The 25,168-nt window shown below is 30.5% G+C and overlaps 1 protein-coding gene across 4 annotated transcripts; it reads right to left on the bottom strand.

Moving 5' to 3' along the window:
- LOC107443233 (uncharacterized) lies at window positions 1-23,720 on the bottom strand. Of its 4 annotated transcripts, none has more exons than XM_016057031.3 (5): window positions 23,583-23,720; window positions 8,353-8,607; window positions 4,557-4,763; window positions 3,440-3,571; window positions 1-224 (listed from the first exon to the last, which is right to left on the bottom strand). In XM_016057031.3, exons 2-5 carry the CDS (start codon window positions 8,581-8,583, stop codon window positions 126-128), a joined length of 669 nt encoding a protein of 222 aa, XP_015912517.1. In that variant the 5' UTR covers window positions 8,584-8,607; window positions 23,583-23,720; the 3' UTR covers window positions 1-125. The 4 variants fall into 4 exon arrangements, with proteins under 4 accessions (XP_015912517.1, XP_015912515.1, XP_015912518.1 ...); XM_016057029.3 differs by lacking the exon at window positions 23,583-23,720 and adding an exon at window positions 21,069-21,165; XM_016057032.4 differs by lacking the exon at window positions 23,583-23,720 and adding an exon at window positions 15,462-15,591.
- Between the last annotated feature and the right edge of the window lie 1,448 nt (window positions 23,721-25,168).

Consider the following 25,168-nt stretch of genomic DNA (forward strand, 5'->3'; position numbering starts at 1 on the left):
TAAATAACTAGTCCCATTTATTTCAGTGACTTAACATAATACTTATTATCACAATTAATGAAATTTTGTATAATGACTTAGAATAAAACCGAAAAATATTTTTTTTTTCAATTTTCAAAAGAACACTAGACATTATAGCTTTCAGGTCGCTGAGAGATCTTGTGATACCCTAAAAAGCAGAGAGCACTCATTCCATACGACACGCAAGCCAGAAGACCAAGGACCTATAATAAAGCAAGAATTTAGTACACTGTTATAGTTTTCAATCTAAAATTATGGTAAAATAGCAGGTAGCAATTGGTCCATCCAATTAACCGTAAAGTTTACGGAAAGAACATTTTTACCTCTACGGTTTTGAAACTGTTTACAACTAGAATGGTTAAAAAACCATGAATCGGTCGGACTTTGAATCTGTTGTAAATAAATAAAATAATAGGCTTTTTTTGTGTTAAGCAGCTTTATGTAATAGCGATCTATGCGTGGAGGAGAGTATTGTATTTCAATAACTCAGGGTCAGAAATTGGGGAGTGCAGGACATTCCCCTGGAGAAACTATTCATGTGATGAAGGGAATAAAGAAAATACTGTGATGTGAACGCTGGGATTCGAACCACGATCTGTCGGTCATGAGGCTCATAAAATAACCCTCTCGGCTATAATTTGTATCCAGCTGCTAGGAACTAAATAGCTTCATTAAATAGGTTTTAATTAGTGCGATAAAATTCTGTTTGTTCCGTATTTGGTGAAAGCTTAATAAATGGTATTTCTCACACTTGACAGTTTGAATACCATCTTAGTTATTTGACAGTTTTGTTTGCGTATGATAAAATATTAATTAAATAAATGAATATAATGAGCAATTTCTAATAGTGTAGTACCCTGTTTCAGAAATATTATTACTATAAAAAATCTAAGTATTTTATGTGTAAAAAAATGATTGAAAAAAATCATATAAGAAGTACCGGTACTTCAAACAAAAGGATAACTTGTAGTGTATCTAATTTTGCGAGAAAAAAATTTTAAAATATACTCATATATTTGAAATTGAAATTTCCTTTGAAACACAAAGTGTAAATCAGTTGTTGGCGACAATGCTAAACGTGCAGTACCTGTCTCTTATAAATGAAATAAAATATTATGTAAGCATAGCAAATAATAAAAGAGCAAGATTTAATATAAATATCGATTTTTCAATTTCGTAAAATAATATATTCGATTTACAATAGGGAATATTTCCCTATCGTATCTGTTTTCAACGATGTATAACTTTATATAACTTAATTGACAAAAAAGGAAATATATTAAAAAATAAAACACAAACACTAAATTGCTTACGAATCCATAGCTTCAATTAAATATTTGCTATTTTAAGTAAGTTTTTTAAGAATTCAGCTAGAAAAATCTTTAGAAAATTTCATTTTCTATGTGGTCGTTAGCATTGTTCGTTTATGTTTGTAAACATGGTGATTTCTAATTTTTAACAATTCGAAATAAAGCCCTTAGAATAGAATTAAAATTGTGCGTGCATTTAAAAAAATTTCTACATTTGTCACAAATAAAGCATAAAATCCCATTAACCAAGAAGAAATTAAATATTGTTCATACATTAATGGAAGAAAACGTTAAAGATATTTTGAAAACATTCAAACTTGAACATGTTAGAATTTGGACTGCAAATAGAGAGAGAGAACATCATATTTATTATTCAGAGTACTAGAATTTAGCAAGGCGGTTTTTAATAGAGAGGATAGTCTGCAGACAAATTCTTAATGCTCATGCATATTCTAAAGTTGAATTTCTTTTCAATTTTAGCAAAATGGCAAATCAAATGTCAAGTTCTTCAACTATATAGAGTGAGTAAAATATAAAACATTACACCTTAAACAATTTTTGACTAAATTATCAGAGTTTTAACTACATTCATATTTTTATAATTTTTATTATTTGAGTAGATTACCATTGTCAAATGACTAAAATAATTACGCAATCAGGCACAAAAACGTACTTTCTCTCAATACATTTATACATCTTTATCGAAGAAAGTGGATTCTCGATCCCCCCCCCCTAAGATATGGGAATCCACTAACTGAAAAATATAGTTTTGCGAGTTTTCCTATAGGTCTTTAATTTAATAGCGTATATTAACATATCTTTGCCCAATAACCTAAAGAATGATACACGATTTGAAAAATTATTTTAAAAAGAGCAAAAGAAGAAAGAAATTTATCATTTACTCTGTTCTGGTAAGAAAACGAGTGGACTTGTTATCCCCATATTTCAGAATTAGTAACTAAACATGTCAACAGATGTCACTACCAATATCTAAATGATATTTTCTGAGAAATTATGAAACAAATGTTTGTTTTCCGTTGCCATTCCAACTGAAACATTTGCACTGACATCTGTTAATTTTTTCTTCAGACTGCATCACACTGTTGTTTCAAATGTTAGTTATTTTAAAAACTTCGTCTCATAATTTTTTTTCAGTTAGCAGCGCCCTTTATTGATAAACTTTGCAACTAATTTCGGTACTTGGCAAAAATCAATTTTCTGGTGATTCTGGAGAAGAGCGAAAAAGCTGAATAATTATATATCATCTTAATTGAGTGATTTTTCTTAATTGATATTTTAACTTTTCGGTCGTTTTATGGCACACCTAACAATATTTAATTTAATAATTGTTGGAAGAGTTGAGCATTATCAAATATATAATTTCGACATCCTCTTCATCTCTATCTTGATCTCAAACAAATTATATAATTTTTAAACAAAAAATAATCTAAAACTTAACTAAAATAGGTTAAATCATCCCGGAAAAGTAAAAATTCAAATTCAATTCAAGAATTTCTAAAATGCATCAAATTTTCTTTAAAAAATTTGATGCATTTTAGAAATTATTCAACTCATTAGATTCTTATTATTATCGAGCTCCTTTCTTTAAAATTGTTAGATTTGTTGTTGGCAAATGCCAAGCTTTGACTATCATACCATTAGCTTTCATACCATTAGCTTTCATACCATTAGCTTTCATACCATTTGCTTTATCATACCATTAGCTTACTTTTGAGACAGATCATTAAAATTTCTGAGTGCTTTGCACTTTTTAAAGTGTTAACCATGGAAAATTTACCAGAGTCACGTAAATAACACAAGGAAGAATCTATAAAATTAAATCGAATTAAGTAGGCAAACAAGCAATCATGCCCTGTCAAAAGTCTAAACCTTGCAACGGCTACAGATCTTGGAAGATCTGGGACAAGATCATCCGCATGAAGGAGTACACTCCATTGTGTTAGATTTTTATTATTTATTTGCCTAGTTTAAGGTTAAAAGATTTTGAGATTTTGGAAGATCGAGTAAAAAAAATACTTTTACAGTGTTTGTTTTTTATTTTATTCATTGATTCAAAGTATTCAACTGATGCATAAAACGAAACTCACCGCTGCAGCATTTATCGTTCCATAACCACGTTCATTCTCATATCTTGTACTGTTTCTGCTATAGACATTAGACAATAAATTGAGACTCGATACTAAGAAAAGGAACGAGTAAGCAACATAGTAAGTCAGCTCCTAAAGTAGGGGAAACAGTAACTGGTATAAAAACATAATGAAACATCACTTAAAGTACAGTTCAATTTTCAAAAACATTTTAGAAAATATTGATTTCGAAATGCGATTTCTTTATAAATTTTATAACAACAAACTATAACTGTAAGGTCTATTAACTTTTAAAACTTTTTCTGACAGTTTTTGTTTTACTCGGCCAAGTTAATTTCATTTATTTCATCTCATTATGAATCATAAATAGTTTTTTCTTTGCTCAGTATCTCGCGCACTCAAATTAGCAAATCTGAAATCATTTTCCAGATAGTTAACAATTCCTTTTTACTCAGATTTTTACCAAGCTTAGTTATTTGAACATGATTTTTATCAATGAGAATTTTCAGGTATAGACCATACCAATATAAATTAACTAAGTTTAAATGATTTTCCAGAGAATCATTAACAGTTTATTCTTACAAAGCACAATCAGTTAACTTTATATTTCCATCACATGGCTTATTAACAGTTCTTCATTACTTTATTCGGCCCTGGTTATTAAGTTATAAATTATTCCCTATTAATTAACAGCCTATTCTTAGCCATCCAATTTAAAAACTTCCACCTCACAATTTTTTAATGTTAATACAAAATATGATTATTAACTATGTTAACCCTTCAGGACTGATGGCAAAAGGAAAAAGTGCTTTTCCAGGCCCCCACTCTCCGAGATTAGATATACTAATGAAGAATATAGTACATATTGTACTATAATACTATACGTAACGAATACGAGAGTGCTGAACTGAGATCACGACCATGCGTTCTAAGGCCGTTAGAGTCAAAATGGCTCACTTCACCGAGAAACGAGAATCTCGCAATCATGGTCCTGAAGGGGTTAAACAAGAAAATAATAAAATAAAGTATCCCAATCAGGATAATACAAAATCTGATTACAGGAGCTAAAGCAAGTAAATGAGTATATCTAGATCAAGATTTAATCTCTTCAACTTACGTAAATAGTTTTATACAACGCATTCGCTGATTTTTCTGAGAAGAAGCAACACATGACAAAAATAATGGATTGTATGAAGGCAGAGCAGCCAATTACAAATGCAAAGGTGTCGCTTGATTTGCAATAGAATCCAGGAAAAGAGGTTCCATCAGTAGTAGTATGTCGACATACATTAGTCAAAAGAGAGCACACTAGCAGGCTTAGAACCTAAAATTAATTATAGATGGATAGATATAAAAGGAATAATATTATCGTTAATTATAACATTATAAGAAAGAATCATATTATGGACAATTATCATAACTATCATTCATCACTACTATCACTATCACAACAACCGAACAATTATCACTACTTGTAATTTTAAGGAAATGCTATTTAGTTTTATGTCACTATTAAAACAGCACTTTTTTTCTTCTATAGTGCTGATTCACTAGAAGAAAATCCACTGACAGTTCAGAAAAATTTTAAGACAAGTTTAATTATAAAAATCATATTATTTTAGTTAACTGCAATAATTTCCGTATCTTTAAAACAGCTTCAAAAATTTGGCGAGAACCGAGCATTGGACCTCTGGAAACTAAAAAATGTAAAGAAGAGATCAAACTCGAAGTGTGTTTTATATGGGAATATTTCTTGCATGGGAATATCTCCCAATTTTCTAAATAGCTGTTCTAAATTGTTGGAAGGATAGAATAAACTCAAATTATTTCACCGACACTACACTTTTTCTTTTGACTAACATAAAACCTTATTCCACGTCAGAGACATAGATATTAAAGTTATATCATTTGGTTCCTTAATTTATAGTTATTAAAAAATATTAAAGTATAGACTTTTACTTATAGGAAGCACACCTTTAAAGGATATTATTTTAACAACCACAAGCAAGATCTAATAGAAACTCTGCTTTTACAAATCGAGTATTAAGTGCTCTAAAGCTGTCTAATTTTTCTATTTTTATCATTCTTGTTCTAACTTTTTAAAGTGTCAGCAATGCTGTAATTGGGGTGGAACGTGGGAAACACCATTCCCCGGAATATTTGGTTTGCTGCAGTAAAAAAAAATATTTTTTTTTCCTTTTCATTTATTCTTTCTTTCCCCTTTATTATTTTTTTACGAAGTGAAACAAAAATTTCTGCTGAAAAGAAAATTTCCCTCTGACAGAAGTGTCAATTGTACTAATCATATTCGAAAGCGCGAGTGAGCTTTCAAATCTGATTGGCGCAATTTCTTAACTCGTCTGTAAACAGACGCAATGAGAATATAAGAATAGACCTATTAAAAAAATGTCATTTTGGAAATATTCATAATGCTTAAAACTTTGACGTAGCTGAAAAGCTAAGTAATTAACGTAAATACTTAAATTGAATTTACCAATGTTTAAGGAGAACAAAGTCTTTATACAAAGTTGTTTTAAGTTGATTTCATGTGGTTCGAAAATTTTTGAATATTAAATTAGATTATATTTCTTTATAACTCTATTTTACATATTTCATAATTTGGTGAGCAAGAAAACCAATCTAAGAGCAAATAATTATGGCCAAACAATAAAAAGGAGGGGCTCATAGAGATCACTTACTTTTTATTTAAATAAAGATAATTTTTAAGTAATTTACACAACTTATTACAGATGTGAACTTCTCTTACTATTAAGCTCTAACAAAGCAAATCTGTGTCTTTTTTTGTGTGTATATGCGTAGATAAATATTTTTTACCTTCAAATTATCAAGACAAATAAGTAATGCATTGTACTTCTCAAGTCCTAATGACAAATTATGTGCTCACTAATATTTTATAAAAATTTATATAGTTTATTATATTACACAATTATTTTATCAATAGCTTTAATGACTAACACACCAAAGATAAAAATATTGCAAATTGGTAGCAAATCCCCTCTTCGAAAATAAATAACTATTTTTTTTAATTAAAACTGCTCAATTAATTTAAACTGGTTGTTTTTAGCCACAAAAAATCGGTCAACTATGACATATACCCTATAGGAATTTGAGTTTCCCCAAATATTTTTTCCAACTACTGCACTGAGTATCGGAATTACTTCTTTTTTATGTAACAAATTATCTTTTTCTGAATCAAACGAGCGAGAGCGTCAATGTCAATTATATTGATGGTGATAAATCAGTCCTATTCAAGAATTCTTATTTCAATTAAAGATAAAATAAAACAAAAATCATTAAAAAAAATTTAAAAAATCTCTCTTACAAAAAATCATTGATTACTTATTTATTTTTTACTAATATTTATTTACATGAATCTCAAGCATTTCAACACAAAGCCATAGGCTGTAGTCCAGTTTCCCAATGCTTCTAAACATTACAAAGAAAAACAGCTTGCGTTGCGCATGCAGAAATACGTTTATTGTCCATAATTTGTCATATAGAGTACAAATAGAATAGTTGGACCAATTTTATGAAGATGAGCATATTCAGACGACCGTATTTATCAATATTCGATAAAAGGCAACTGCTACGTGACAAAAAAAAATCTGAAACACCGGTGAGACAATCCGGGACTCTCTCCACTAGCTTCATTTGATATTTAAGTTGTTATAGTTGTAGTTAATTTACGTCGCACTACAGCTGCATAATGGATTATTGGAGACGGTCTGGGAAACATTCCTGAGGATGATCCGAAGGCATGCCATTACAATTTTTGATCCTCTTTAAAGGGGACAAACCTCCTTAGTGATATTTAAGAGACAAACCTACTTGAACTGTTTTATTAATAAATACTGTGAAAAAAATGAATAACCTGGTTTTTGCTTGATCAGAATTAGAACAATACTTCTATTTATTACTACTAGGGAGCACCGTGACAATTCAATCCTGACACAACAGTAACTTCACAATTCTAACTGCAATTTAAATATCAGGTTTATATCCAAGTATGAGGCCGCGATAGCCTGGTTGGCAGGGACTGAACTCACGCTCCTCAGAACGTAAGTTCGAATCCAGCCGGCCGAAGACTACTCGTGTAGTAAATGGTAACTGGTGCAAGTTAAATCTGGCGGGTTGTAAAGACCTCCATGTCCCCATAACAAATTATACCTCTGGGGGTACTGAATTGGAGATTGATCGTTGTCTAATTCATCGTTGTCAAAATTATGATCTATGAATGTATGAATTGATGCATGAATGGGTCCGCCCTGTAAACAGGTGTGACGTATGGGTCTGACAGAAGTTGAATTCTCGGCTGTAGATGGCGCCACTGGAAAACAAAAACACCCATTGCCTTAATGGCCTACGACGACAACAACAACATATCCAAGAATGTGTTTACAAAAGCAGTGCAAATAAAGTTGCTTAGCTGTTTATACACCTAGTTCATAAACCTAAGATTTAATACCATTTGTTTTTAAAATCACTATGTCTAATAATTGATGAACTAATAATTAGTTTCCTATCGAATATCTTTTCTGAGCACGATTGCACTGAAAAGGCCGAGTCATATGATATCCTTGACCAAGTCATATGACAGGCTGAACTTTTAATGTTTCAGTTATATGTGGGTCATTTTCAGGAAAACAGTCATTTTAAATTAAGTTAATGAAATCTAATAAAACTACAGGGAATTTAAATTCTTAATATTATTGCAATTTTTAATTATATTAAGATAAGAAAAATGATTTTAATTTATTAATGTGAAACAGTTAAGATTTTTTAAACATGAAAGAAACTAGACTTCGTACGCACGAAATGCGTGAATTTGTTGTTTAATATAGTATAAATTAGTGTCGCGATTCCTTAAAGAGAGAAATGATTTATGAACTTACCACCTGGCATATATTTAGTATTCCTCTCACACTTTTTAAGTAGCCGACATTAATATCAAAATTGTCAGCATACCAGTGCTTAAACTTCTCTCCAAAAGGTTGACGTTCTGTTGGAGGACCTGCTTCTGTTTGGGATGCCACGGTAATAGAATCTGCATGCTGAAGATCTTCAGATTCCTTTCCCGTGGATTCATCGGTAAGTGATTCGTCAGAAGTTTTTTTCTCAGCCATAAGAAATGATGCGGCACCTTTATTCTGAAGAATATCGAAATTATTTTAACTTCTAGATTAAGAAACAGGTTTCAAACATTAAGATTCAAGGAGGATTTATACCGTAACTAAACACCAGACAATTTTTAAATGTAGACTTTGTAATTAGGATGCAAAATGATGGCTAGGATCATGAAAGAGGAAGCCGTTTAAAATAGTCGCATTTAAAAAACACCCGTTTTTGAAATTAAGGAGTCATTAACCAAGAAAGGAATGCGAAAAACATTTGAAACTTTTTATAAGAGTCCAAATATATTTTTTGATTTTTATAAAAAGGTTAAATATGCAAGTCAGTGTCTGCGTTTTTGAACTGCTTATATACTGCTATTCGTAAAGCTTGAAAATCGTTAACGCACCTAATTAATTTCAAGATTAATGTGATCCGTAAAAGTGTTAAATCAAGGATTTTCCGAATTTTACCTAGGTTATGTGCACATAAAGTCTTCTGTATTGTTGAAGCTCATAAGTTCGTTTCTTTCATTTCCCATCACGATTCTTTGACATTGACATTGTGGAGGATTGTTTTAACTTAATTTAAAAAGTAGATCAGGTATACTTAATGATACGTATAAATGAAGCTAACCTACGTGAATGAAGCACAAATAATTTCACCAAAATGGTGGTTCTATAGTTTCCCTTCTGGAGGCAAGAACTTTCCTCCATACATTTTGCGCTTCGTCATTGAAGAAGAAAGAATTTTCGACACTGCAACACATTTTAAGTTACAACACTGAATAATTTCTAAAAGACCCAACACTGGTCCACTTTTGTGTCGTTATTTGTGATTTATTTATGTTGGTTAGCTTCATTAACTTGATTCTTCAGATATCGACTTATAAATAATTTATTTTTCGATTTTTAAAGAATCAAGTTAAATGAAGCTAATCAACATCTATGTTAATTTAAGTAAGTATTCGATTCGAAATAGCCTGGTTGGTAAGGTGTTAGGCCCATATCCAAAAGGTCATGATTTTGATCCCTACCGATCGAAGATTCCCTGTGTAGTAAATGATGACTGATGCACGTTAAACTTTAATCACGTGGCTGGGATTGCCTACTTGATAGGATATTAAACCCATGTCTAAGAGGTCGTGAATTTGTTCCCCGCCGGCCGAAGAATCTTTCAGTAGTAAATGGTGTCTGGTACTCGAGAAACTTGTTGGGTCACAAAGTCCTCCAAGTTCTCATAACAAATCAATACCTCTGTGGGTACTGAATTGGAGATTGATGGTTCTCTGGTCCAGGTCAAAATCACGATTTGTGAATGAATAAATGGCTGGAGGAATGGGTTCACCCTTTAAAAATGGGCCATGACTCATGTGTGAGGTTGAAGTCGTATTCTTGGCCATAGATGGAGCCACTGAAAAACAAGTAAAGCACCCTCCACCTTAAATTCGCTTTGTTTTACTAAGCAGTCTTGCTAGTATTGGCAAGTGACATCAGAAACAACAACAAGGAAGTGTTTAGTTTAGACTGACGAGTGCTTAGTTGGAAATGTGTAAATTACCGAATGTCTAGTAAGAAATGTGAGATTTTCTAAGTATTATAATTTGCAAGATTATAATGGTAATATAAGTTCAGCAATTTAACAATTTTTCTTAGTTAATCTGAACTCTATCAAAATAATGTTCTGAGTAATTGATTTATCTCTAGCGAAACGCTTGCATTCAGTTAAAATACCTACTGTGTACCTTCTCAATCACAATAAATTTTACACATTAGTACCTACATGAAAACCACGTTTTCTTTCCCAATAATCACTCTTCTAAACAATTTAAAAACGTCGTTCATCATCATAGTGCGATATTTCATATACAGTTCATCTGAAACCACTTTTTTGGAAGACACAATATACTATTACTTCTTTTGTTTTTAAGTCGTTACAATGCAAAACATATGTACTAATTGAATTTTTGGTAAAAATTAAGTTTCAAATATCATCGCATAAGTTGCTTTTTAATCTTCATTCAGTTTTCTTAAGAATAATAATTTAATTTTCTTAACGAAAATATATGTCAACATTCTTTGTAACACAATATGACATCTTATTTTCTCTTTTACACACGTTTCGTTTAAAAAAGAAGCCAGATAAATCTGCCCCTAGAGTATTCATTTATTAAAAAATATCTCTTTTCAACATGCATTTATCTCAATATGGAACCAGAATACAACTAAAAGAAAATCATAATTTCTGTAATTGACTAATATTTTCCAAAATCTCTTTATTCTTTTAGCCTAAAAGTAAAGTTCGCCAAAACTTCGTAGTACTGTCGCATTTTATTTTTTTTTTTAATTTTGTTCAAAATAAATCAATTATTATTGCCTTCAAAATCTAAAAACAGAGCTCCTGTTAATATACGCTTTAGTATAGAGTTGTACTAAAATCATTCTCAAAAACAAAGTATTTAATAATATTTATACAGTACTCTGGCAGTAGTGTTTCATTCGTATGTTATTATTTTTATATATTTCTGTAACAATGATGATTTTAAAAAATGACGTTTTACGCAAAGTGCCTTATTTGAAGTATCATACTTAAGCAAAAAATCTAAATAATCTCATAGTACATACTCAATTGTTACTTAGATTTAAAAAAATAAAATTATTTTCACGCATGCGTCAGAAAATATGGAACAAAGTATCTGGCAGTATTGTAACAGGTAAAAACGTTGTTGAATTTTGTTGAATAATTATGGTGTCTAGCTAAATCTAATATTTATGCAGATTCAATAAGTTTTATTTTTACTATTAAGGTAAGACTTTTTATACGTTTTGAAGCAAGAAAGCATGGAAATATTGTATTTTTTCCAAATGGAACTTACCAGCTACTATGGTTATCAAATCAAATATGATGCAGAAAAAATAACATATTAATCAATTACAACATCAATAGGGAAAAAAAACTGCCGTAAATTTAAATTTTTAATATGTCGAGAATAACTACTTACCAAGAGATTCATTCAGAAACTCAAGAATTGTCAAATACATATATAAATTCGACATTTAACATCAAAACACTTTTCTAAAAAACTTATATTCTTTAATAAATTTTAATCACTTATGCTAGCCTAGCGTTATTGAATTAAATAAATCGCTGTTTATCAAAACAATGTGAGCTACAAGTTAGAATCATTTTCGTGACATCAGCGAATATTCTGTGACGTCACGAATTAAAAAAATATTAGGAATACTGACCAACGCGATTTTTTGATTAAACGATTTCGCTCCAAATTAGCCGTAAGAAAAATGCAACTATCTCCAAATAAAGTTTAAGCACTTTTTAGCGGAAATGCAATTGTTTCTCATCTTTTGATATTCTTTTGATATTTTTAGTGGTACTTAACGATTTTAACATAGTCTGAAATTTAATTCTAGATCACGTGGTACAACAATGGGATACGTAGAGGTGATGTAGTGTAGGTATATCGACCCAGATTGGTTGTTGAAGCATGGCATTTGTTTATGTTAGCAACAGTTCTTTTCATTCTATTTCGAGTAAGCCAAGCCACTCGAGCATCCATTTTCTTAAGTAACACATTCTATATTCTTTCGCAAAGATTACTTCAGATAAGTTTCAATTATTTCCCTATATATATCTTACTTAACACAAAGACAGGCATAAAATCATGTAGAACATAAACAATCTAATTATGCATCGAAGTAGCCAGGTACACAAAACAAAAATATATCACTGTTTCAATAAAATACATAAACAAATAATGAACCAAAGTTAAGAAAAGACGTAGACAAGAAAGAAGTATATTTCAACAAATTTGATGAGCGATAGGGCACTGTATTTAATTCACTTCACGTTAATTAATATTCTAACTTATGTGGAGAAATTTAGCTACACTTTAAAAATTCATTTTGTTTATAAACAGTCAGCTGGTGCAGACGTCATTGGTTAAATGTGTGGGACTCCGTAATCTCCTTCTTCTTGAAGTGCAAGTACCCAATAAGGTACTATATTTTAAGACAAGAAAAACTTGGCGGAGTTGTAGAAACTACGGTACAAAATATTTTGCCAACGAACTATTTTTTTTCCTCCATCGCTATAAATTAAAATAGAAAATAATTTTTTCGAAATATATACTTGGCAAAGTAAAATGTTACTACTTGATTTGTACGGCGACCACAATTAAAACGATGCCAAGAATAACGCCAAGCTAGAATTATTCGCTTTTAGTTTGAGGCTTCCATGTCTCCGTGATTGCTTTCAATCATAAATCATAGGGCTTGTCTTTCCCATAGGATTTTCACCATATGAATTCCGCAAGATAAGACTCTAGAAGATGACGAACCGTGCTTCTTTTTTTCTAAGGTGAAAAGATGCTTTTTTTTTGTTGACGACTTTTCACATTGCATTTCCACAAGCTTTCATTCACATAGAGTTTAATTTCGTGACCATTTGCACACATTCGATATCGGGATAGTTACTCCTTTTCCTGGAAAAACGGAACGGCATCTTCTTCATTCCTCGGTAAATTAAAAATCATCAACATTTTTTTTCAATGTTTAAATGTAAAAAAAAATTAGTTACTATGTTATGTGATTTGATTGCAAAGCCTAAATGGAACTAAAAGTGAAAGTGGTTACTCTTAGTTTGGCTACTTTGGCGGGTTTTATTTCATGATTTGGCGATTTAATGCGTTTGCCGTCGAAATCAAATAGTATCAGTAAAATATATTATTGAGAATTTTTTAATAAGAGTAACTTAAAACAACTTTTTGTTTTAATTTTAATTTAACTAATAAATTACAAAATATTCATCGGATTTAATAATGACTCGCAAGAGATATGTCTAATTCTTTAAACACAATACTAGAAAAAAGCCGGAAATTATGATTTGAGCTAGAAATAATTAGACGATAAAAGCACATTCCTCAATTCTGGGCTTATTTTCTAACAAGAAAAACAAAGGTCTTAAGAATAAGTTATTAAGATTAGATAAAAGTACAACTTTTATTATACTAAAATACGACTTTTTTAAAATTCGATTTCTCAAGAACTATTTAATAAAAAATAATAAATATTTATTAAAATTTATCTTTTGCATGGAGCAATCATTGGGCAAACGAATTTTATAATTGTGGGCAAAAAATTGTCAATTCGCCTTAAAAGTTATCGAGATATGGGGAAATACGAAAAAAGTAAAATTAACATTAAGGGGTCCAAACTTTCGATCGTTCTCCTGGTGAAACTATGGGGACCATATTTCACAGATTGCGGCTACCTCTCATATCTTGCGGGTCAGAAATCTGAATTCGTCGAAAAAAAGTTATGTTTAGGAATCATTAAGATTGAATTCTAGAACGTAAAGATCCGATCAAAAAGTTATTTAGGGTAATGCATTTTTATTTTATTTCTTTGGGTGCACTATGCATTTACAGATTATACACTGGGAAACAATTTTTTTTTGTTTTTTCTACCAGGAGATTTTTAACAAATCTTATATACCTTCGTATCACTGATTTCAAATCGGTTTCTCACTCCAAGTTAAACTTTTTTAATGACTTCTTAATTCATTTTTAGTCGCAATGTTAAAATTTAAAAATGTTATATATAGCAAGAGTCAAACAAATGGTGCGACAAACTTCTGGGGGACTCACATCAGGAATAAAATTTCATAGTTTATTCGCTTGGCTCTAAACAGGTCATGGAAGGGAAGCGCCCTTAGCCGCATTTGACGACATTTCCTAGCATGGGATCCTATGCATTTATAAGCCTGATGAATGTTCCCTCTGAAGTGACCCTAGAAATTTGCCCTAACATTTATGCTACCCCCTGCTATGTATGACTTTTCCAGGTTTGTATTTTTCAACAAAAAATAGACTAAAATGTCAGTTTAAAAATAATCTATGTAGCTTCAAAAGCTAAACTAGTTTCAGATTATAAATCCCCATACCCGAATTAACCCTTTAGTGGGCCATTTATTTCTGGTAAAGGTAAATTAATTTCTGGGATTGAAATTCATATAAGAATAGTAATTGATATAAGGGAAAAAAACTAATTTAGCTTATACAAATTAATTTAAATTTTAATGCCATTTTTTTTGGTGGTAAGTATATTTACCACGACCTATTAGGAACTTATTGATTTTTATTTTTATTTATTTATAAAATAAATTTCAGAAATGGTGCAAACTTCAGAAGGAATTATGCATTTTATAACTTTTATACTTTTTCTTATACTAAAAAATGGTTGCCAATTTTATTCAAGCGCACTTCAAGAAAGCTGAAGTTATTAACAAATGGAAACCTAAATTAAGAGTGGAAGAAAAGTTAACATGGACTTTAAAAATTGATGGTAAGTATTCTTACCACGGCTTTAGAAAGGGTTAAGCAAGATCTAGTATTTGTATAAATGCAGAAATACCAATTTTCTCCGCTTTGTAATAAAATATTTTCTAATGGTACCGAAACTTATCTTTCGTTTAGTTTTTTTTCTTACTTTAAGTAATTTTTTCAGTAATACATATCGAGAAAAATTATCATATGAAATAACACTTCTTTATTGCTGTAATCTCGCAGTGACATTGTTAAAAGTAAACGTTATATACCTTTTTCTACAAGTTTTATTATTTAACTCTCTACCAATTTATTTTAAATTTTGCAGAAAGCGGAGCAGTTGGCATACCCCAACATTATTATTTATGTTTCTTCAAAAAGTATTACGGCTATCATAATATTATAATGCATATTTTGTTTATTTCAATACTATTATGGCACCCTATATATAAATAGCAGCTTATTTTCAGAAAGCTGCAATAAATAAAAATGACAAATACATAATAAGTGAACTTTTCCCTAATTGAAAATAATTCAAGGTTTTTTACGAACCTTTCATGATATTAACTATGTTGGCCCATGATCACATCGCAGACATTAATTAGACAATCAATATTTTAAAAACAGAAATAATGGTTGGTTGACTAAACAAAACGTAATGAGAGCAATAAGAAAATGATGTTTGCTAAAGAACAAATGAAGTTCCATGCGTCAGAATTCGTAAAATCGAAACAAAGTGATACGGGATATCTTGAGCTTTCAGTTCGAAAAAAATTGCAACGAGATACGGCGATCCGTGTATGTTACATCATAGTTACGTTTCCGCCCTCCGTACAGCAGACGTAAGCAAAAAGTTTGCCTCGTTTCTTGTACACACATTTTGAAAATTGCGCATTCATAAAAAAAATAATAACACTTTAAATGAAATAAATAAAAATATTAAAATAAGTAATTAATAAAATAGTAAAATAAAGAATTAACCCTTTTTGAGCCAACATCCTCGAATCATTTTCTCGCAATTAATGAAAAGAATTGGAAATCAAAGATAAATCGGAAGTCGTCACGGAGAAATCTTCAGAGGAAGGCATTGGCTCACATTGGGCTGTGTGCCCAACTATGATGATGATGAGCCAACGTCCCTACGAACTTCTTTGAAAAATTATAGAGACTGTATGGTGGCCCGATGGCTGAGTGGTATCACTCATGCCATTGGTCCTTGGTTTGATCCTAGGTTGACTCAGGTTGACTCAGCTTTTTATCCCTTCAGTGGGTTAAAATGAGTAGCAAGCATGCGTGGGGACTAAACAATGGGGGTTCCGCGTTCGGCTGACCTCCCAACCGGAGCGTCTACTCTTTAACCTCAGTGTCCAAGGTCAAGAAAACTGAAATGGGCACAGTAGGCCTTGGCCCTCTATGGCCTGTCGCGCCATTGAGTTTAATTTGTATGGTAACTCAATCGTAAAATTTATCTTGGAAACACAAGATATTTGCGTTTACCATAATATTAATCACATAAACATCTATGTCTTAATCTGAAATCAGATCAATACGGCATTTTAAAATTTAAGTGGTAACCAACACAGAAAACATCAGATTATTTTAACTATAAAAGCATCATCACTCTTTGCAGAAAAATGCTTTTTTTACATCTTTACCAAACGCTGCCTTTTTGCAACAACAGAATGGAAAGCATTATGATTGAAGAATATATTGAATGCAGCTGCTTTTATTTATAATTTAATACATTTGTCAAATAAACTCTTCGGAAAAACAATATTAAATATGACTTTTTTAAAGAAAAGGACAAATGCTTCCCAGTGCAACGTAACACAAAATAGCAAAATAGAGCTCAGAGCTGAAAAATTTACAAATTATCTCGAGCTGTAGTTTGATATTCGGATCCAGTTTAGCACAATCTATTATGTTTTTTTTCTGATTTTTTAAAAAAAAAAAAACGATTGTCTGTTTTAAATTGAAGGAAGAAATTGTGTATTTGTTTTGAAAAAAAATTTATGGAATGTCATGTTTTTTGTTGTGACAGTGCACCAAATAATGTCATAAATACAGTGGTAATGAAAACTTTAATCCATATGGTAAAATTATTTGGTACATTGACAAGTGAAAGTCATTAATTACTGTAGATAAAATACTTTTGCCATAATGTCAAAAATTTTAAATACTAAGAAGCTCAACGCCTGGCTGAAGGCTAGACGGAAAAGAGGAAAAGCTGGTTGTAAAATCATTTCAATTTTAACTTATTTTCGGGATGTGTAAATCTATTTTCTTCTAAACTCTCAACATTATCTACTTTTTCTCAGGAAGCATTTTCTCTTATAAGCATTTTTATATATATACTATTGTACAAAAAATTCCGGTAGATACTGAAATGTAATGCTTCTCGAAAAATTTTTTGGAATGAAATGCTTTTCGTACCATTTTTTGCTCTTTTCCGTCTTGGTATATACAGAGAGTCCAACTTGCTCCACTTTGTAAAAAAGTATTATCTAGTGGTAACGAAATTTAAGTTATACTTAATTTAGTATTTTTCATTGTGAGTTATTTTTTCACCACTACGTATCAAAAATTCGAAGTATCTGATGAAATTCTATTTCATTACAATTATCAAAATGACACTTCTAAAAAGTAGGTGTAATTATTCTCATTCGACAAGTTTTACTATTTAATTCGCTACCAAAGCGTTTACAGAAAGCGGAGCACTTGGCATTTCTCTATATGTAGGCTCTTAGCCTAGGCTCAACCCCGTGCTAGATTCGCTTGCCATTCCCTGTAATCGCTTCTCATTCAATATTGTTTATTCTTCCCTTAAACGTCAATATTTTATACAAACAGAGATGCCAACATGCTCCGAACAGCGGATAAATAAATATTTTCGAGTGATAATTTTATTATGTATGATTCTTGGTTTAGTTAATTTATTTTAAAAGGTTTTTACTCACCACTACTTCTAAATAATTCAAAGGTTTATGAAATACGTCATTCTATAACTGTTACACGCGTTGAACCTCCGAAAAGGTTAAAAAAAATTAACCGAGATTCTACAAATTTTAATTTGTAATTCTCTTCCGTTTTTTAAAAAATTTTGTCAAATACGGAGCAGTTGACGTCTCTGCGAAAACAAAAACTATTTTATTCTCAAAATAAATAATTATTGTAGCTTTATGTTAAAACATTTTGTCAAAGTGGTAATTGTATCGAAATAGGATTTGAAATTACCTGGATATGAAAATTAATCATCTGAACTTGAAAAAACACATTGTGTGACTCACTAAAAAAAAAATTATTTTACTCGTTGTCAAAATGTATAACGATTCAAATAGAGAACGGTTCGTATCGCTTTTTATTAGTTTTCTTTTTCTTTTTAAAAATTTCACTATAAATAATTAGATTTATATCTGGCAGCATATAGTCATTTTTTTTGCTGCTATTTTTGTTTGACATCTACAAGAGCGCGCGAGCTCTTAAAATAAAACAATAAAGATCTCGTAAGGAAAAAACAAATTTTTATAACAATGGATAAACAGAAAATATTTAAAGCTAAACAGCTAAAAACAATCACGAAAAAGCACAGAAATCTGCAATAACTTTCTATCAAATTGAGACTGCTAAACAAAAATTTTCGTTAAGATCACAAATAGATATGGCTTTTCAACACATCAAATTTTAGCTCCGTAGTTGCATTTCAACAGGCTACAGATCAACCAGACACTATTTTTTCTTACAAGTGAAACAGTTGATAATTTTCAAACTAGTAGTTGAATCTTAATTTTTTTTTTATTTCGTTTTATTTCGTAATTTCTAGTTTTAAAGTCTTATAAATTTTGTGCAGCAACATAAAGCAAACAAAAAGATAAGAAATTCGAAAAAAGGCACTTAAAATTGCAGCAACTTTCGAAGAAATTAGAATTTCGAAAATAACTCTGTGTTAAGTTCATAAACAAATCTGACCCTTTCACCATACCAAAATTCAATAATAAAGTTTCATTCCTGCTGGCGGTAGAGTGGCCCGTATGATGTTTTTTCTACAAGTTTAATAGTTACTATTTCTCGATCTAATTATCAAATGGTAAAGTTTTTTACTCCATGTATATATTTTAATAGGTAATTTTATGTTTCTAAATTTTTTAGCTTTTACGCAGAAGAACAAAATGTACGTTAAGTTGACGTTGTACACGAATCGCTAAATTGAACAGCGACAGCCCTCACGATTTTTTATTATAGAGAAATTTTCACAAGAGTAATATTTAGAAAAAAGTGACTTAGATTAATAAAATAAATGAGAACTGTAAATCTTTAGGGAGGGTGATGTAAGCGAAGCAAGCAATATTTTTTAACTGAACATAATCAGATTTTGAGGGGGGGATTTTATTGCGGCGAGAAACAAAGAGGATTGCTATACAGTCATGAAGGTTCGTTAGTGGCATGGAACAGGGGCTCTGATGCTAACATATATTGATGCTAATATTGATGCCAGAGCCGTGATGGTTCAGAGGATAAAGCGTTCACCTGCCAATGAGGTGAGCCGGGTTCGAATCCCGGCGATACGAATTCAGCATCCGGTTTACACCGACCATAGTGCTGACGTAAAATATCCTCAATGGGAGACGGATCATGGATTAGAATGTTTACAGACGAGCCCAAAAATTGCCCTATCAGATTTGAAAGCTCACTTGTGCTTTCGAATATAATTAATACAATCGGCACTTTTGCGAGAGTGAAATTTTTTTTACCAGAAATGAGCAGAAAGTTTCGTTTTACTTCGTAAAAGAAATAATAAAGAGAGAAAGAAAGAATGGATGAAAAGGGGGGAAAATGAGTTTGAAATTTTTTTCGAATATTTTTTTTTCACAACAGCAAACCAAGTATTTTGGGGAATGGTGTTCCCCGACAACTACAGCACTTTAGTTATTGCATTTCTGGTGTAAAAACCATAATTCTGGTAATAAAAACGTGATACATTGTTGCCCTGTTACGGTTGGGTATAGAATAAAAAAGAATGAAAAGCTGCTAACAAGCAAGTGATAACAATTTAAAAAAGGAAAAAACTAAAAATTAATGGCCGGATGAAAAATATAGTGGTACATTTTTGAAGTGGTGTTGCAAATTTTACAACCCAGAAGGAATATTAATTTTTTAAAAAGTTCCAGAAGATAACAAATATATTTTACAAAAGACATACCTCCTCTCCATAGAAGCTATCCAGACCTAGGATGAAAACAAAAANCTTTTTCTAAATTTTATCACTATATTTTATGGTTAATTTAACCAAAATCATTGGCAAAATGCTTCGGTGAAAAATCAGGTAAAAAATCGGTAAAAATATTTGTTGTTCCCATAGAGCCGAAAATTTAAACATATTCCTGTAAATACACAAGTGGGCGATTTTTGTGCTAAAATACAAACTAGGGGCAACCTTCATCAGTGCAACAGAAAGAAATGACAGAAAACAAGGTAAATATAATGCCCTTTGAGCATCTGAAACAGCTGTCTGTATTTTACAAATATTTTTGTGCTCTTTAACGTTTTTTGCCTTAGTTCATATTCCTGTAGTTTTGAACATATTTATTTTTCGAAGTGTATGTAAAAGAATGTTATCGACTCGCAGGATTCGAAAGAAACACGGATATTTATATTGAGTCAAATGCATTTGCAATTGCTGACAAAGGTTCATCGTGAACAGGGCTCCCACTGTCTGGAAAAATTTTCAAAGTGTTAGCAAAAGTGACATATATCTAGATGTTTTAAGCAATCAATAAATATTTAATTTACTACAGATATACGTGGGTGCAAGAAATAACCGAAGAAAAATTTCACGATTCACAAATGAAAGATACATTTAGACATTTTTCAATAGTCTTGAAAAGTATTAGTTACCACTCATTAATTTTTTCCAAGTCGTGAGAACCCTGGTGAAGTATTAGCAAATATTTAAGTAGAAACTATAAAGTGTTAAAGCAGGAAATATCTGTAAAACTTTACTCTTTGAGTACAAGTTTCTTTTCTGTTGCATTCGGCATAGTTTATTTTAATCATTACAGCTACCTGAAACTATTTAGGGAGTTATGAATCGCATTTCATAATAAAGTAAACAAATTCTATGTATGCCATAAAAAAATTAAGTAATATTATTATTAGAATTACCTATTTTCACCTCTCATGACGTAACTTCCATATCCGTAGTAAATTACTTCCCGGTTGAAAATAATACCTAAAACGAGAATCTTCAGCTGTGTTTCTGCATTAGATTCGTTTCGTAATCCTTTAGATAGTAAATTAATCATGATTACGAAATAATTCTCGAAATAGACTTTAAATAAAACTACCAAAGAACATTACATCATTCTGTAGTAATTACTTTAGTTTTAAGAAATGGAATTGTAAAATGAGTTGATCGCAAATTTAGTGTATATCAAATATAAGACTTAAAAGAAAAATATTTTTAAATATTTATTTTTTTTTATTTGTAAAAAACTGCATAAACAAAATAGTATATTAACAGTCGTAGAGAAGGGGGAATATTGTTTCTCTTGTCTAAGACTGTTAAAATTTTGATTGGTGACTGTTAAAAATGACAAGATAGTCTAAAAAAAGCCTCTTTTTTTAAGAGTTTATTAATAGCGTAATAATTAATAACACAGAAAAAGTCCGTTATAACTGCAATTCACAATAGTTTACGGAATTGTCATTATATTGAACTTATCTTTATAAACAAAAATACATATTTAATGTAAAAATTGCAATTAAGAAAAGAATAAATGATAAAATAGTCTAATTTATTTCTTCTCTATTTATTTTGAACAAATATTTTGTTTTAAAATACACATCTGCTGTAAACTGCTTTGTCTACAGTTGTAGACGGGACTAGAAACTTTTTGCAAGATGCAAGAAAAGAAATAAAGTGCAATAGCTTTTGACGTCATTTATAATGCAGAAAGTTGATTTAAATAATACACTGTCAAGAAGATAAATAAAAAAGCATGGTAGTTTAGTGAATAACAAGAGATGTACTTTTTTTATTTTTCAATAAAAATGAGTCCTAAAAATAGCAGAAGAATATTTCTTTTGCCTAGAGGCAAATAAATTAACCAATAGTCCCTCTAATATATTTGCCTTATAAAAATTAAGAGTTAGTATTGGAAGAAGAAAATAAGGTAGAATGATATTAGCTTTGTATTATTTTGCATTGACACCAGAAAACAATTAGGAAAAGTTTACTATTTTTCCCTTTCTGTTATAATATTGCTCGTTTGAACAAGAGGGGGAAAAAATTTTACCACAAAAAAAAAGATTGCGCCGCAATAATTTTTAATTCGTTATAAAAAAAAATTTCTTTAATGTAAGTATTTCGACTGTACACAAAGAAACAAAATTCTGGTAAAATTATCGTACTGTATGGTCGTGAGATTTGTGGTAAAAAAATCATAATTTTGATTAAGGAAACCAAAATATACGGTATTAAAATCCTTCGTTAGGTAATTTTACCGTTCATACGGTAACGGTTTACCGGAAATTCTGGTTATCAAAATTACAGTTCTTATTATCACAACTTTAGTAAAGATATTCAAAACTGAAAAGTATTATTTTGTCGAATAAATGGTTTTTATGCAGTGTTCCAAGATATTATGATAAAATTACCAGATCTTACCTCTTCCCCAAATTTTATCACAAATTATAAAACCATATTTTANAAGATTGGAAGAAGAAAATAAGGTGAATTTTACCGTTCATACTGTAAAGATTTACCGGAAATTCTGGTTATCAAAACTGCAGTTCTTGTTATCACAACTTTAGTAAAAATATTCAAAACTGAAAAGTATTATTTTGTCGAATAAATGGTTTTTATGCAGTGTTCTAAGATATTATGAAAAAATTACCAGATCTTACCTCTTTCCCAAATTACAAAACCATATTTTATGGTTAATTTTCGCAAAATCATAAGCAAAGACCTTCTGTTAAAATTCTCAAGCTTTCTGGGGTTTCCATAGAGCCAAAAACACATCAAATTTTACTATATTCTGGTAGTTTTAACTATATGTTTTTTTCACAATATAGCTGGCAAACTTATCGTAACATGCGGTACTCGTTACTTCGAGCATCACACATATTATTGTTCATATTATTCTAAATATTTTGGATTATAAAAGAAATATTATATGGTATACCATTCATTTGTGAATTTTTCCTTTCATATGGTGACGGTTTACTGGAAATTCTGGTTTTAAAATTATAGTTCTTATTATCATAAATTTAGTAAAAAATACAGAACTGAAAAGTATATTTAACCGTATAAATGTTTTATGCCATGCTCGTAATTATCGTAATAATATTACCATATTTTACCTTATTTTCCCAAATTTGATCACATATCCTAAAATCATATTTTATAGTTGATTTTCTCGAAATCATAACCAATGACCCTCGGTAAAAATTCTCGAGCTTTTTTGAGTTTCCATATAACCAGAAACACATTGAATTTCACAATAATCTAGAAGTTTTGACTACATGTTTTTTTCATAGTATAGCTCGAAAACTTTTCTTAACATGCCGTACTGATTATTTCGAGCTTCACACTTGTTATTGTTTATATCATTCTAAATACTTTGAATTATAAATGAAATATGAGGTGCGTTTAAAAGAAGTTTGGAAACAAAATACCTTTATTCTCCCTCAGGACATTAGTAGGTCATAAATGTACTCTTGACATCATTGATAAAGCTGAGAGTACTATAAGTTTCTTCTAATGCGGATGTCATGCGTCTTCAACGAGTGCAAAATAAAATAGGAACAGGCTATGTTTATATACAACGAAGATATCCATGATAATTCTCACCGATGCGATATCCATCGGCTATCTCGAATCAGCGTCGGTCGTAGCAACTTAATATTGTTTATCGTCACATTTAAGAATCAATCATGTTTATCATTGGTTCAAGTTTGAAGCAAAACTTCATGTTTATCCACTTTAACATATGAATTCGGAACAGGGTTTTCCCATATACCCGACAGCTCGTAACAGACTAAATCTGCACCAGTTACTTGGGTTTTCAGCAACAAGCCGTCTTTCCATGGATCTCTTTCAACGCATGCGCACAGCTACATTTTTAATTTGCATTTCTCCTGAGATATTTCACTAAACTTTTTAGAATCACCTACAATCTACATTGTAGTTTGGATATTCAGTATTAGTAAACGCTTTTGTGAATGTAACACTGTGGTTTTTAGGGGAAATTTTGTAGACTTCTCCGTTGCCTAGCAACTGAAAAGAGTTTGATTCTCAAGGGTTGCTAAGCAAAGGACTTGTTTGAGAAAATATTTCCCTTCGCACTGAGGACATTAGTTAACAGCGCACTCGATATCTTCAGATGTTTCTTTTTTTAATTTGCAGGATTCAATAGCATTAAAATTAATAACTTTTTAACATTCATTACCAAATACTTACATGGTATTTGGTTAATTTATTTGACAGTCTTTAAATTACTAAATGATTGTTTAAAATTAATACCTTAATCACTATTACTACGCAATAGTTTTGATTTTCGGAACAATACATTATTACAGGAAATTTAAAAAAATTTTTGATGAACAACATGGCAGTCTGCTTTAATGTAAACAAAATTGGTGTAAAAAAATTGCTACAGATAATATTAAGGTCCAGATACTATATTTTTGTACGTCTAATAAGACGCACTAATAATACGTCTAGTTTAGGTACGTCCATGAGAAGAAAATAAGATTCATTAATTGCTAATACTTTTGCTGATAGGTACTTAAATCTTAGAAATAAATACTATTATTCTAAATATCCATCTGCAATTTTTCTTTGATATTAAAAGCACATAAGCAAATTTGCATTATCGGTTTTACTGCAACTTAGAGAAATTACAGTCTATTGGTCGTTTTGCAGATTTCCACACTTAATTTTGCTATATAGGCAAAATACTGCACTCACTTGGCTATATAGGCAAGTAGAAATAAATTTGTTGGTATATTTTTTAAACTTTGAATAAAATTGGACGACATAACAAAAACGATCGAATCAACAGCTNCGCTCTGATTATATTACGATGATATAGTTTTGATGTACCTATTTTATCTTCATTCATTCTTAATAAATAATTTTTATTTTATCTGATAATCGCCATCATTTCTTCCTATTCATAATTCGAAAAGAACCCTACACACCTCAAACATGATCAAAAGGAAAAATAAATAAATATTATGATCAAAAAATGTAATTTTTC

The sequence above is a fragment of the Parasteatoda tepidariorum genome, chromosome 6, assembly GCF_043381705.1.
Source record: "Parasteatoda tepidariorum isolate YZ-2023 chromosome 6, CAS_Ptep_4.0, whole genome shotgun sequence".
Taxonomy (NCBI): domain Eukaryota; kingdom Metazoa; phylum Arthropoda; class Arachnida; order Araneae; family Theridiidae; genus Parasteatoda; species Parasteatoda tepidariorum.

Bases quoted from the DNA above. Each gene is read 5' to 3' on its own strand.
- LOC107443233 (XM_016057028.3), bottom strand. The intron at 4,764-8,352 runs GTAAGTTCATAA...AATTAATTTTAG, and splicing joins TACTAAATATATGCCAGGTG to GTTCTAAGCCTGCTAGTGTG. The intron at 225-3,439 runs GTGAGTTTCGTT...GCTTTATTATAG, and splicing joins GAACGATAAATGCTGCAGCG to GTCCTTGGTCTTCTGGCTTG.